Raw genomic sequence first — 15,330 nt, 5'->3', positions numbered from 1 at the left:
CCAGTTCAGGAATTATTGCAATCCTTACTTAAAATGTTTGTGCCTTTTACTGAATGAATAACAGTTATCTTCTATATAATATACTGGATATTCAATGCAACCAGCTCAGTTCTGTTCCCTTTTAAGAGTGTTTTATGAAATATATCAAATGCAGAAGAAGAAGGTGAGTGGGCAGAAGGGTAGGCTATATAGTTTCCATGAGCACAGTGTATGTGTAAATGTCCCCTTTGATGCCTTACCCAGGCACCTAATATTTTTAAATTTCAAAAATATTTCTAGAAATATTTGTTGATCCCATATCAGCATTCTAAGATAACAAAGCAATAAAGGGTGATTGTAGTCCAATGCTTTATTTGGAAGTTTTCACTTTCCAGAGAAAAGACAAAAGCTATGCTAGAGTGGTATAAAAGGAGTGGATGAGAAGCATTCTGACCAGTTTGCTTTCTGCTAAATTGTACCTAGGGAGTACTTATCATGAGGTCTCAAAATTCTTAATATAGCTAATATACAGCTTTAAAAAGAAAAAAATGCCCGACAGAAAGAAATGGGTATGTTTTGAAAAAAGCAGTATAAAGAAATCATATCTATACTTTCAGAAGTTATTTGTGATTGGGGTTTCCATAGTAGAGCCTAGTATTTATAATAGTGTCCACTTTCACAACCTCCCTCTCCCCAATCATTCATCAGTCTGACAAAGAAGAGCTTTTATCCCTTTTTAATAGCACAATAGTTTTAAAAGTCAACTGAAATGAAATTATCTGTAGTGTAAAATGTCAGTTCCAGAGAAAAACCAGACAGAACCTGTTGAAATAAAACTTTGTAATCAGTACAGCAGCAACAAACAGCAGCAATCTGTGTTTTAAGAGAATGAAACTCAAACGTATCCAGAGGTAGTTGTGAATTAAGAAGGAAAACCTTGACAAACAATATATAATGGAAAGACAACTGTCAACTGCTAACTGCTATTTCCAAAAGAGAAAAATCACAAAAACCCAAAGAGAGACCACGAAGGGAGAGAATTTTGCCATCCTGCTTTCCTTGATCATGGCAAAGTCTTGTTCAATATCATTTCTGTGCAGAATGACTGAGCACCAATTGAAAAACATTTCAGTTGTACGCTCCATTTGTGCACTGGCAGCTGGGACAGATGGAAATGGAAAAGGGGAAAAAAATAGGATCTCTGGTTCCTGGGGAAAAGATGAGAATTTAGGTCAGATTCACCCCAAACACCTCAGCCTATGCAAGTGTAACTGCTCTGGCCTTAAGGCAGCTGATTGGGGCAGGGTAGCATGTGGTCAACAAGAATACACAGACCGATTGCAAAGCACTATATTCTTGAACTATTGGAAATTGGGTGAGAAGGATAGGACAACTTCCTCTCAATTATTCTTGCAAATGCCTTACAGTAGTAAAAAATAATGTATCCATCCTTTTAATGTTGTGGCATTTATCCCATTATACTCATTTCCCAGAAAAAAAATAAAATAACAATGCTCTCAAATCTTCCTCCTCGGCAAACTTTCTGCCAGTGCCAAGTTATCCTTTTGGAGAGTATTATGGTCTCTCTGAAGTGGAAATTAGGATTGATTAGGAAGAACTAGGCTGTCCACTCTTTTCAACATGAATAAGTGGTCACTATAAAGATTTATAAACCCCTTTCTTGATAAGGAGTGTTCTGGAGAAATAGATCAAACAGATATAATACAGAATTACATGAATTGGTAGGCTAAACTCTTAACCCTGTCAAATGAGAGGGGAAAACAAAATATAAAGTTCTCCCATTAAACATTACACATCAAATATGATGGTTGATCTGTTTTACACTGTACCCTAGTGTTGCTGTTTTGACTGTGAGAACGTTGGAAAGATCAGGTCAGGAAAGGGGTGAGGATTCTTCCTTCTTTCCTCAGTCCCAGAACTTGACAAGAAATAGGAAAACTGAGCTGTGAGGTAGAATCAGTCGGTTATTCTCATTGTTCCTCTTCTGAAGACTCCTGGGAGATGTTGACCTCTTCTTCATCTTTCTCCTACACAGGAAAAAAATAGTATTGGGAAGATCTGCTGCTATATTATTCTTGTTTTAAGACTAAGCTTCATACTATAGCAGGAGTGAGGAACACCATTCCTCATTGCTGCACAGAGGCAACTGATCCTCCTTCCTTATAGAGCAGTGTTTCTCAACCTTGACAATTTTAAGGCATGTGGACTTCAACTCCCAGAATTCCACAGCCAGCAATGCTGGCTGTGGAATTCTGGGAGTTGAAGTCCACATGCCTTAAAATTGTCAAGGTTGAGAAACACTGTTATAGAGGGAGGAAGGTGGCAATCAATAGAAGAACTTCAAGGAATGGCTTTGCTTTTCCTGCTGTAATGCAGACCAGTATGCCCAAGCAAAAACCTGTTCCTTTGCTAGCATTCATTTGCTGTATAATATCATCATCAAACACTTACAAAAAGAGAAACATCCAAGTTCTAGAGTGTTTGCTTTTGAAGTCTATTCCTATTACACGTAGTCTGCGACTTATGATCACAATGGAGCCTGGAATTTTAGTTGTAAGTCGTTGCAGTTGTAAGTCAAGGTACTACATGACTGGAATCAATTTTAGATCATACACTGAAATCATCAATTTCACAGAATGTAGGAGTCTGAAGTCATTTTAAAGATCCTTAAATTCAACCCTTTGTCAGTGCCGGATTTCCCTAGACTATCCTCAGTAACTATCCAGTCTATATTTGAAAACCTCCAGCAAGGCGGACTTCGTCACTGTTCTAGACAAACTGTTCGACTGTGTATCATTTGTTCCCTTTGGAAATTCCTCCTAATGTTGTTCAGAGTGAATATCCTTTCATTTAATTTCAACCCATTGATTCTCATCTTACTATGATATCTGAAGTAGGCATTTGATAAATGTCTTCTGAAATATGGTAGTCCTCAACTTACAGGCATACATTTAGTGACAGTTCGAAGTTATGACGCTGAAAAAAGTTACTTATGACTGTCACACAACCGTTGCTGCTTCCCCATGATCATGAGCCGTGGTGGCGCAGTGGTTAGAATGAAGTACTGCAAGCTACTTCTGCTGTTCGGCCGTTGTGAGTCTCATTGGCTCAAGGTTGACTCAGCCTTCCATCCTTCTGAGATGGGTAAAACGAGGAGACAGATTTGGGAGGCAATATGCTGACTCTGTAAACTGCCTAGAGAGGGCTGTAAAGCATTGTGAAGTGGTTTATAAGTCTAAGTACTATTGCTAATGCTATCATGTGATCAAAGTTCATATGCTTGACAACTGGCAAGTATTTATGACAGTTGCAGTGTCCCAGGGTCATATTATCAGCTTTTGCAATCTTCTGACAAGCAAAGTCAATGGGGAAGCCAGATTCACTTAATAACTGTGTTACTAACTTAACAACTGCAGGTTTACTTAACTGTAGCAAGAAAGATTGTAAAATGGGGCAAAACTCACTTAACAACTGTCTTGTTTGGCAACGTAAATGTTGGCTCAATTGTGGTCATAAATCGAGAACTACCTGTATGTCTTTCCTCATAGAGCTTGTTTTCAGACCCCTTTACTCTGATAGGTCTTTTCTGAAGCTACTCCAGCTTTTTTGTGACTCTGCCTAAGTGCATAACAAAATAATAAAAGTTATTCAAGAAAGACCCAACCAGCATAACATACAATGGAGCTAATGAAACAAACCTAATGAGCACATGGATATGAAGTCGGCATAAAAATAATGTTCACTACAAAGTGAACTGCTTCCAACACAGAATTCATCTTGGACTTTTGAATTGTCATATATTCAACCTGCCACAAGAGGGACAGAGCAGAATTAAAAACGAAACAAAAAATAGGTCCAATGTTTAAGCTCCCTCTGCAGTCTCCTTAAAAGTTTATTGTATCCAGCAAGTAAATTCCTAACATCCACACTCTTTTAGGCCTAAATAAACAACTGTTTGCATATGAGGGGAAATATTTCTTCCTGGAAGTCTCTCCTGCCTGCTCTTTTAAAGCTAAAACAAATGCTATTGGAATGAGATGAGTCATGGTTGAATGCATGTGTGAGTCAGCAACCTTGACTTCCTTGTGTTTCATTCATAAAAACACACATTTAAACCACTGTGGAATGTGCCTGCCAAGTCGGTTCAGCAAGTTTTAGGGCAAGAGAGCTCATTTAGCAAAGGAAGGAAATAATCAACTCTACTTAACCTCTTTGCTAAAAGAAGACACACAGTGAAGGTTTCAGTTCCAATCAAGTTGGAAAAAGATTTAACAAGCTCAAAAGAAGACGAGTGGAATGGATCATGAAACATTTGAAAGTTTGCAATTTAAATGGAAATATTATTTCAGAGGAAACTAATAGATCTAGGTGATATTACAGATAGAGGCAGAGCAAATTAAATCCTAAATTAGTTACAGTTCTTGGAAGTAACCCAGTGTGAATATTAGAGGAAATGACCATATTCCTTGGTTTGCTCTTTTAATTTTCATGAATTGCCCTGCTGGAGTGATCTTCAAAGAATACTTTATTATTATTCTTTCCCACATACCCTACTTCTCAGGAATAGGCTTCAAAAATAATAGCATAATCTGTTTATTTGAACTCATGTATGTTCTGGCTGAATATCAATGTTAGCAGAAAGGCAAGCATAATGTTGCAAGCGTGACATTTTAGCAATAGTAATTCCTGCAGATAACAGAAGGTTTCTTATTGCCAAAATTCAAGTTTTAAGAAATGAAGGACCAAATATGTAATCTATTACAATTTCTTGTCTATGTCATGATTTAAAAGTAAATGTTTTTTTAAAATGTTCATTGCAAATCTGATTTCCCATTTTGGAAGACTGCCTATCTGCTTATTAAGAAAGCTTGCAATGAGCTGTTTCTGGCAAGGACTGCTCTTTACACTTTGACAGCTGGCGACAGATGTGAACTGCAAAGCTATTAGCCACTTCTGATATTTAGACCAATATGGAGTCAGCAGCATGTTCCACATTCCAAATTAATGGCACAACCTGTTTTGAACATTTTCAATTTGTTTGTAAGAATAAATGGGATTGTAACAAAAACATTAGTTATGTCCCCAACTTCTTCAATAAGCCTGGAATTTTCTACAGATATAGTTTAGCTTATTTTAAAGGGAATCTATTTGTCTTCATAGCTGGGCTACAAATGTAATGCCAACATTCAGCATCCTGGGCAAGATCCAGTAACACTGATATCTGCCTGTCTTTTCTCCACAACTCACTTCATCAACGAAGTCCCAGATAAATTTCCTACAGAGAACTCAAGAATGTAAGGCTAGTATTGGCAATGTCATTCTGAATGTGCCTGTGGATTTGTCTGTCCTACATGTCGTTAAAATTGAGGAGGGAAATCCCCATCAAAATATATGGCAAATATCCGTTAAAGCAAATTATCAGCTCCCAGTATTATGTTTATTTCTATGAATAGCTTACCCAGGCATTCTCAAAAATAAAATAGAAAAATATGAATACCGTATCTGAACTGAAGAAAAACTAGAATAGTGGGAATCTGCAGCTCAGAATTGTGCCCGGAAACATGATCCCCTGCCTAGAAATAATGCAATAGTAAACTGATGGACACGTCCTATGGGCTTAAAAGTGTGATAAAAGCATTTGTCTCAGTTTGTTTTGTGACAAATGACTTTTGTGACAGGCCATATGCAATGAAGTGCTCTTTGTGATTGGACAAATCTCTCCTTTGACAGACATTTTGTGAATTCTCCTACAACATACTCTCAGAATACCAAAAATGTCCATTTTGGGGGGAAATGGTTGATTTACAATTATTCCTAAGCACGAATTTGTGATATTTGACAAATTGGTAATTAATTGGTACAAAGTATATTTGGGTTCCCCATTTTAATTTAACACAATGTCTTCATTTCAATGTAGAATTTTATTTGGGTCTCTATAGGAAATTTAAAATGGCCACCTGTAAGGTAAGTCCCAATCTAGGTAAACCACTGATTTAAAGGGACTTGCCAAATATTTCTCCAAAGAACATCTAGCCTTTTGTGCTGTTGTAACTCTCATTACAAGATATATAGAGATAAACATTAAGAGGTAAGATATACTTCTGTCTGCATGAAGAGGGTATAATGGAACATAATCATTATCAGGAAGAAGAAATAATCTTACTTTGTGGTGTATAAAAGTAACACTAAAGATAGAACACATAATTTTATTAGGATCAACTGGAAAACCCTATTTTGTTAATAAATTTTTGAATGTAGATCAGAATCTCTTCTGGGATTATTTTTAAAAAAATTGTTTTAAGCAATCATGGCCAGATGAAACTGACTGAAACTCACTCTGCAAGAATGCCATAGTGGCAACACCAAATCTGTGCTACTTAACAGAACAAGCCACTTCCTGTTACTCACTTCAGGGCAAGAAAGAATAATTTTAAACTGAAACACAACATGTATAAAATGTTGAAAAGATAGGATTAAAAACCAAATAAACCTCGGAGAACCTCCTAAGCAGTCAGATTTAGCTTTGACAGGCAACATACTCTTGAAATTTCCAATAAAGAAGCATTAAATTCCCTTATGCTTCACCAATCATTTCTGGAAGACAGTTTCTAAAATTCATCAGACCCATAAGAGAATTACATCTCAATGGATATTGTTACAGAAAGATTCAAAATTGAGAATAAATCCAACAAAATGTCTCAGTCCTCTTACTTATCTTTATATTGCAGCGTTTTTCACTTGATATGGTAAACCTGCCTCCTGTTGAATATTTTGGTAAAATTGCTATTGGAGACGAATCAAAAGCACTGTCATCTCATATTCTGAGATGATGGCACTAAAGATTGGTGTTAGGGAATAACAACGCTGATTTGTTCTTCAGACCTGTTCCCTATTGCTACATGCACCATTTCCATCACCAGATGCAAGCCCTACAGAGTAGGCCAAAAACTATTACATCTTTTCTGCCTAGTAATGGTAAAAAAAACTATGGTTGTATTATGTTTTACTAGTAGAAAACCTAAGGCATAGTTTATAAAAGGCTTGAGTCAGAAAATTCCATTTGCAAAATTCCAGATTTGTGAACAATACCTGTAAACAATACACAAACCTGTATATGACAAAATTAATTATATTCACCATATCCATCTCTCTTAATCCAATAATTTCTCCCATCCAGTGTAACCACTGGTTGCAAACAGGTTGAGATTCAAGAGGATAAGAGACTAAAATAACCTCTCCCTCCCCCCCCCCTTTTTTTTCTTTATATAGATACCTCTTTTCAAAAATGACTTACTGATTTTTTCGGTCGACCTCGAGGCTTCCTTCCAGGTGTTGTTACAGCAGCTTTCTGGAGAAGGAAGGCATAAAGATGGTCTTAAAATGAAGATCAAAATTACAAGCTATTGCCATCTACAAGAAATCCAGTTTGGTTTTAGACTGATTTGTATTCCTTTATTAATTAAAAGGTTGTTGCTATATTGGAGCACTTTTGTTCAGAAGGAGTCCCTGAAAATCAGTAACAGTAGCAGGCAATATTTCTTTTAAAAATAATACATTTTAAAGGAGGCCATTTATAGGATGAACTCCATTACCACAATCTGGGGGTATGAGAGTAGCAGGACAAAGTTATGGAACTGGTAACCATTTGATATTATCTTATATATGTATTATACTATATAAATACTAGAGCAGTGGTTCTCAACCTTTTTAATGCCGGGACCCCCAACCGGTCGTAAGTCGAGGACTACTCAACCGGTTGTAAGTCGAGGACTACTCAACTGGTGCAGCACCGTATGCAGAATGGGACTTTTGGCGGGCTCAGCAGGGCAGAGACAGCCTGGACAATTCCTATTGGCTTTGGAAAGCCAATAGAATTAGACTCTATTCAAGAGAGTCTATTCTATTGGCTTTCAAAAGCCAATAGAATAAAAGGGAGTAGCACAGCTAAGGAAAAGGGAAAAAAAATGGCGGACTGCGTTGTTTGGCGACCCCCGTGAAATGGTCGTTCGACCCAAATGGGGTCCCGACCCACAGGTTGAGAACCACTGTACTAGAGCTTCAGCTATTAAGCAATCAATATAAGATTTCAAATAAATAAAATAGATAATACATATTTGGAAGGTACCAAAACACGAGGCTGGTGTAATCTGTATTTCTGCTTGAGTTCAGGCACTCCATTTTGGTTTTTTTCCCCTTATAAAGTGAGATGTTCAACTTTGGAAATTATGCTAGCTAGCCTCAGAAACTACCACCTAATTCAACATCAAACATATTATACTGTACTAGCTAGTAAAATACAAGTTATAATGAACACAGAATGACTTAACAGATGTTATGAAAATATTAGCATTCCTGTATGTTATTCTTGATTATCTGGATGGACATTACAAGAAATATATTCAATGTCTGAAATTAAAATTACTTGTGAAAAGGCATTCTAATGCTACTAATAAACTGGAAAACAATCCTTAAATATTCCTGTTCTTAATTGTGATAGAAACAACTAGCCATTGCCTCAAAGAAGCCAATAATGAAAGTGAAACAGAACAGTGTTGTTCAAGATAGTTCCTATCTATGATGTGAAATGTTTTTTCTTCATCTGAGCACACATACCGGTAATAATTTAATTTCTACAGCTGCTAAGCTAAATAAACAAAACCTGAACTGCAGGAGCTACAACAAATACCCAGGATGATCTCAAAAATTCTAAATTAACCTTATAATCAGGATGTGATTCATACACTTGAAACTTGGGTTGGCAAAAATCTTTTTTAGTTGGCCTCGGTCTTGTCTTTTGGCATCAGAACCACTAGTCCTTCCCTTGTTATTCTTTACCATCACTGCCACTTTCAACAGGAGTCATCTGGGTTCTAGTATCATGACTCAGAGAATGCAGGATATGAGTCGTATATTTTCAAGAGAGTTTTGAAACCAAATACACACTGTGTTCAGGAAACCCTCTAAAAATCTCTTTCCTACTAAAACTCTTCCCTAGCATTTATATATTGATCCTTTAGGCAGGGGTCAAGAAAAGGACCAAGATCTGCCCTCTTACCATCATTTGACTGGCCTTTTAGGTAGTACTCTGTCAGGTCTCTGCTTCTGGTTATAGCATCCCGAAACATTTTTACCCTGAATACAGCCCAGCCCCATTTTTCTACTTTAATTGCAGTACGGCAAAGTCTGGATGTGTAGTTCATAGCAGAAGGTTATTCAAGTGTCAGATTATTCCACATGCCAAACATCTTGTCTAAAATAGTTCCAAACACCAGATAAGGAACTAGCAGGATCATTTGGATACTGGAGTAGAAAAGTACTTTGGGAAGTAGATCCATTATTTCCATGGCACCTGTTGCAATCCCATTTAAGTATACAGAGGCAGCTGTAGGAGAAACTGTCAGGCCAAGAGCAAAAGCTTGGTCGTCACAATAACCTGTACTTACTGCAGATCATCCTTAGTGTAAATTTGTCTTAACATCTGTAATGGCTATTTTGAATTCAAAAGGCTCCAGGAACATACTTGCTCTGTATAGTAACCGCAACAGTGTAAGAGCTGACTGCTAGGAGGAGGCTGCCCATTAGCGAAGGCTAAAAAATATTCCCAAATGATGCTGAGTACTGTTGCATGTACCCACATACAATAGTACTCAGCATCATTTGGGAATATATCTAATGTTTTCTCCAAATCACAGAATAGGCTCGGTATGGTCACTTCAGAACCAGGAACAGAACATTTGTAATTCATACACCGATAGGAACTGGAAGTGCCTTTTTAATAAGGTTTTGCTGTTACTTGTTAAAATAGAACAAAATAGCTGCAGGGAGTCAGATGCAAAACAAACAGAAACAAATGCCTCCAGAACTTGGTTCATGTTCTCTTCTTGCTACATTTTATAATTTGAACAGATGGCGAGAGCTTGGGCTAAGCTGAGGTGTCCACTGAAATAACCTTGGCAGCTTGGCTGCCAAATCAGGATCAAGCATCTGTTGCTCCAAAGCATCTGGAACAATGAAAATTCTTTTTGGTATCTAGTTGGAAGACTTGGAGAGATAATTTTTGGTATCTAGTTGGAAGACTTGGGTGAAGAAAGACCATGCCCTTTATGGCTCGGGCCTATTATTTTTGATTACATACTGCATATGTAAACAGCTGCCAAGTCATCAGCTCTCAAATCATTTATTCATTTCTTTGCTTTATTCCAAAGCTTCACTCAGTTTCAGCCATATAGCACCTGATATATCAAGCCTTCATTCCTAACCAGTGTGCAAATGGCACAGTCATTGTGCCATTAAGGATTGGGAACTATATAACAGAGAAGCTAGGAGGTCAAGGCCTCCATGTTCAGAGGGATGGGACAGAGAGAAGCTACCCAATCCAGCAAACTGTAATCTTCCCTCTGTGTGAGTGAGACATATCCCTTTCTATTCTTTGCAGATTTACAAACTCCAGCTGCTTGGAGACAGACATGCGCGAACACACACACACACACAGGCAAATGTCACCAGCTGTCCATCTAATTCAAATATCTTTTACTCAAAATCCTAGATTTGGATATCAATAGAACTCCATTATTTGTTTTTCTTTCCCCATAAGCTCCAAATTAAATAAATATATGCATATTTACAAGCATAGCTTTTCTTTGGAAATAGTTTTTCAATGTTCACACAATCTTAAAATGTGTTATACAGACTATAAACATCACTTAGTGCAGCTGTGCTCAATGCAAGAATCCACTACTATGGCATGCCTCTGCTTAAGCTCTTACCATTAGGAAACCTTTTGTGATATCTACACTAAACCTGCTTCCTTGTAATCTAAAAATCACTTTTTCCTATTATCTCCTGGTTCAACACTTAACAAGCCTACCCATTTTTTTTTACAATGACAACCCTTCAGTAATTTTTTAGATTTATAACTTGCCTTTCCTCCAGAAGCTCAAAGCGACACACATAATGCTTCTTCATATTTTTCTCCACAATAGCAATCTTGTAATGGACTGAGAGAGCATGACTAGTCACTCAGTAAACTTCCATGGATGAGGGTGGTCCAGAGACTGCTTGACAGCCACAACCAGGAGAGCAATCACTGTTCAAAGCAGTTATGTGGGCATCTTGCTTAATAACTGCTTTGCTCAACAACCAAATCCTGGCCTCAATTCTAGTTGTTAAGCGAGGATTACTTGCATTGATGTAGCATTGAGACAACTGCTTTTTTTGCAGATATCCAATGCTCTTGGCTCATTCTCAGTTAATTAACAAGAGTGATGAGGAAATTTGGGGATCCTCAACGTTGAGTTTGTTTCCTAACATATGTATTCTTATAGGTTTAAAGCAGATATTAGGCTTAAAACAGATGTTATTTCAGAAAATGGTGTTAACTGTCACCTGAAAATTTCACAGAATACTAGGCAAAATCGATAATAGGAAAACATATACAAGTAGTCCTCGACGTACGATTGAGCCCAAAAGTTTTGTTGTTAAGTAAGACATTTGTTAAGTTAGTTTTGCCCCATTTATGAACTTTCTTGCCATTGTTGTTAAGTGAATCACTGCAATTGTTAAGTTAGTAAGAAGGTTGTTAAGTGAACTTGGCTTCCCCTTTGACTTTGCTTGTCAGAAGGTTGCAAAAGGTGATCACATGATCCTAGGACACTGCAACCATCATAAATATGAGTCAACTGCAAGTGTCTGAATTTTGATCACGTGACCCTGGGGATGCTGCAACAGTCGTAAGTGTGAAAAATGGCCATAAGTCAAGGGGATAAGTCTTTAGGTCCTATTTTATTACCAGATGAAAAACTAGATCTAGAATTTTATATTCTTCATGTGCTATTTAGTTTTATCTTAGAAACTTCAAAAATATCAGACTGATATGCACAAACAGATAAAGAATTGGAAAATGTTACATTTAAAATAAAAAAAAGTAGAAGACATAATAGACCATTTGAGAAAAAACATAAGAGAAAATGCATAACCTTTCTAGAGTTATAACTCATATCTTGTAATGGTATGTGGGAATGACCTTGGGAAAGAGGAAAAAGCTGCAGTTGGATAAAAGGCATCTTAGCCAGCAGAAGGAAATTTGAGTATAGCAAACTTCTCAAAAGTTTGAGGCTGTAAAGTTGATGGGGGAATATACTTTCAGACTTGCAAGATTCTGTTAAGGTAATTTACAAATAGCAGAGCAAATATTTCTGGATGTGCTTCAAAAGTGGAGGTTTTTAAGAAGAGATTGGACAACCATTTGTCTGAAATGGTATAGGGTTTCCTGCTTGAATAGGGTGTTGGACTAGAAGACCTCCAAGATCCCTCCCAACTCTGTTATTCTGTTATTCCTGTATGGATTACTTTACAAGGCTGATTTCAATCATGCTAGTTTGAAAGCACATTTCTCCCCCATTGTCTTCACTGGCCAAAAAACTAAGGAGGGTGCCTTCTGAGAAGTTTGCCACATTCATATTCTTACTAAGGCTAAGCTGTCTCTTAACCAACTGTTGACATGTATGCAGCCCCCACATTATTACACATCTTAATTATAGGTATTCTTTGACCTACAACCATTCATTTAGTGACTCTTTGAAGTTAAACAGCACTGAAAAAAGTGACATGAGCATTTTTCACACTTTTGACGGCTGTAGCATCCCCATGGTCATATGATCAAAATTCAGATGCTTGGCAACTGGCATATATTTATAATGGTTACAGTGTCATGGGGTCATGGGATCACCTTTTGCAACCCTCTAACAAGCAAAGTCAATGGGGAAGCCAAATTCACATAACAACCATATTACTAACTTAACAACTGATTCATATCTAAAGAGATTCTCCTTCATCCAGGTCATGGTTGTCCCAAAGGTCTTTTTTCAAAAGACAACTGGATTTGTTTTTTCCTTGAAGACATTTTGCTTCTCAACTAAGAAGCTTCTTCAGTGAAATGTCTTCAAGGAAAAACCAAGAAAGTCCAGTTGCCTTTTGAAAATGCAATGATTCACTTAAAACTGTGGCAAAAAAGGTTGTAAAATGGGGCAAAACTCATTTAACAGCTGCCTTGCTTAGCAATGGAAATTTTGGGTTCAATTGTGGTCGTAAGTCAAGGCTATCTATACTAGTTGGTCCTAGTAAAGGCATTAAAAGTTTGTTCCAATATATTTAATGTTTGGAGAATGCCACTGACACTCCCTATGGCTGGTTCATTTCTCCATAGATGGCTATTTCTGTTGAAACAATTCTCCAGATCAGCCTTAACAGTCACTGTCAATTGGTATATGTGCATAAAAACAACAGGAAAGAGTACATGTGATTGAGTATGATTTTTAATTCATTATCCAACAGCCAGAATACTTACCCTTCCCTTTGAAGTGGACTTGTTTTTGCTCCCCTTTGGTCTACCACGTGGTCTCTTAGGTATTGGTGCCTCACTGGGTTCTTGCTACAAACAAAGAGTATTACGATGAGTGACAGAGAAATAAATGTAATTAATGCTTACATGTCCACTCAGGGCATTTGCAGCTGTACCTGGAAGCTACCATAAAAGAAATAAAAGAATCCCACCAAACTGTAACCAATACAGCCAATTTAGAAACCTGATATGCAGACACATTAATTTTTGATAGACATTCATAATACAATCTATAGTGATTAAAGAATGAGTTTCAAAAATGTTAACACCATGACATATGTTTAGTAGTACAGACCACACATTTTTGTTATACTCATTTTATCATATAGTGGACACTGTTCAAGTGTTATACACTGTAGCTAGTGTTTCATATTTCCTGTAACTTTCTACTTATAGCTGCAAACTAGATAACCCGTGACTCATTAGATCATCATTTCACACATATTTCCTTACCCAAACACAGAAACAGAATGACGACAGGTGGGCCAAAAAGTGGGAATGGGAGCAACTTCTGGCTTGCTGCTGGCTTCCCCACAGAGTGTCTTTATGGGAAGCTGGCAACGAACCTTAAAAATCTTCCTTTCCACCCTTTTCTTTTGTTACTTTCTCCTTCCTTCTTTCCCTCCCTCCCTCGTTCCTATTCCTTCTGTTCCTCCCTCCTTCCTTCTTTCTCTCCCTTCCTTATTTCATTCTCTCCTTTTCTTCCTCCCTCCCTTCCTTCCCTCCGTCCTTCCTTCCTCATTTCCTTTTCTCCTTCTCTCCTGTCATCCTTTCCTTTCCCTTTCTTTTTCCCTTTCCAAAGGCTGGGTGGAGGATGGAACAAGGAAGTGCGGTATTCCAAGTATTCCTATGGAATTGTTGAAAATGAGGTTCACATAATTGTAACTGATTGTGACAACGCTAAAACAGCAATGTTGAAGAAGCCACAACTTCCCCAAATTTCATTTCCTTAGCCAACTTGAAAATGTTGATGCATGTTTCAACCAGTTAAAAGATTACAGACACAAGTTTTAGTAGTATAGAGAAGCCAATAATCTAATACCATCAGCCTTTCTCCAGAAAGATTGTCTCCCTGTACTACTTCAGGCAGATAGAAGAGGAGGTGATGGCAGTTCAGAACAGCAAAAAAAAAAAAAAAAACTAGATTGGCCTGATCTTGATCTTTTTCATGTAGAACTAAGAATAGTTTTATAAATGTAGAAAGAATCAGGGTTTCCATCAGTTTAGGGTTCTTTGATCAGTGTCTATAAATTCACAGCTCACCTCCCATTTGCAGCCCTTTAGTACTTTGACACAATGTAACAAAAAACAGCAGAAAAATTACCAAATTTTGCTTGTGCAAATTTGATCCATTTTTTTGATTTGGATTGGTGGCTTTAAGGATGGGAATGAAAACAATTTGCAAGAAAGATTTCCCAGTTTTAATTTTATCCTTAACTCCCTCAAATGCTAAAAACAGCTCCCTTGAATTAACTAGGCTTGTTCAATGACATCACTGTCACTAGAGAGCCTCATGTGATGCTCCGTAAAATTGGGAGATGAATTTGTGGCTCCCTTACTTCACAAGCAAGATCATTCCAGTTTAAATAGACAATAATGGCATATATATTTGCTTCTGGTAAAATAGAAAACATACCATGAAGCTGTCATCCAAAATCAAAACTATACTTAACTATATTGGATAAATACTTATGTCTCTGAGGAAAACTCAGAGCAAAAAGATCAGGACAGAGATTGAAGTTCCAGCAATGGTGAAGTGATTCCCTATCAAAATCTTCTATTGAATCATATTATAAACATCTATAGTAATGAGATAAAATATGTGAACTCTTTAGAAACACAATAATGTTTGCTCAGTGTGTTCAATATACTGTATTAACTGCTTTAGAACCTCTACTTATTAATATGACTTAGTTGAAACTCTGATCATA

General features: G+C 37.2%; 1 protein-coding gene across 1 annotated transcript in view; it reads right to left on the bottom strand.

Annotated features, from left to right (window-relative positions):
• Positions 1–699: 699 nt before the first annotated feature.
• The window catches only part of HMGA1 (high mobility group AT-hook 1), a 35,296-nt gene continuing 20,665 nt past the window's right edge, over positions 700–15,330 (bottom strand). The window contains exons 3-5 of the mRNA XM_039338865.1: positions 13,346–13,429; positions 7,295–7,348; positions 700–2,027 (exon numbers count right to left, since the gene is read on the bottom strand). Coding sequence (XP_039194799.1) covers positions 1,971–2,027; positions 7,295–7,348; positions 13,346–13,429 — 195 coding nt within the window. The 3' untranslated portion in view covers positions 700–1,970. The remainder of the gene's footprint in view (positions 2,028–7,294; positions 7,349–13,345; positions 13,430–15,330) is intronic.

Source organism: Crotalus tigris, unplaced genomic scaffold (assembly GCF_016545835.1).
Source record: "Crotalus tigris isolate CLP2741 ecotype Arizona unplaced genomic scaffold, ASM1654583v1 scf7180000017550.10884619, whole genome shotgun sequence".
NCBI lineage: Eukaryota > Metazoa > Chordata > Lepidosauria > Squamata > Viperidae > Crotalus > Crotalus tigris.
Note: the sequence above shows the minus strand (reverse complement) of the source record. Positions and strands in the feature narration are given on the sequence as shown.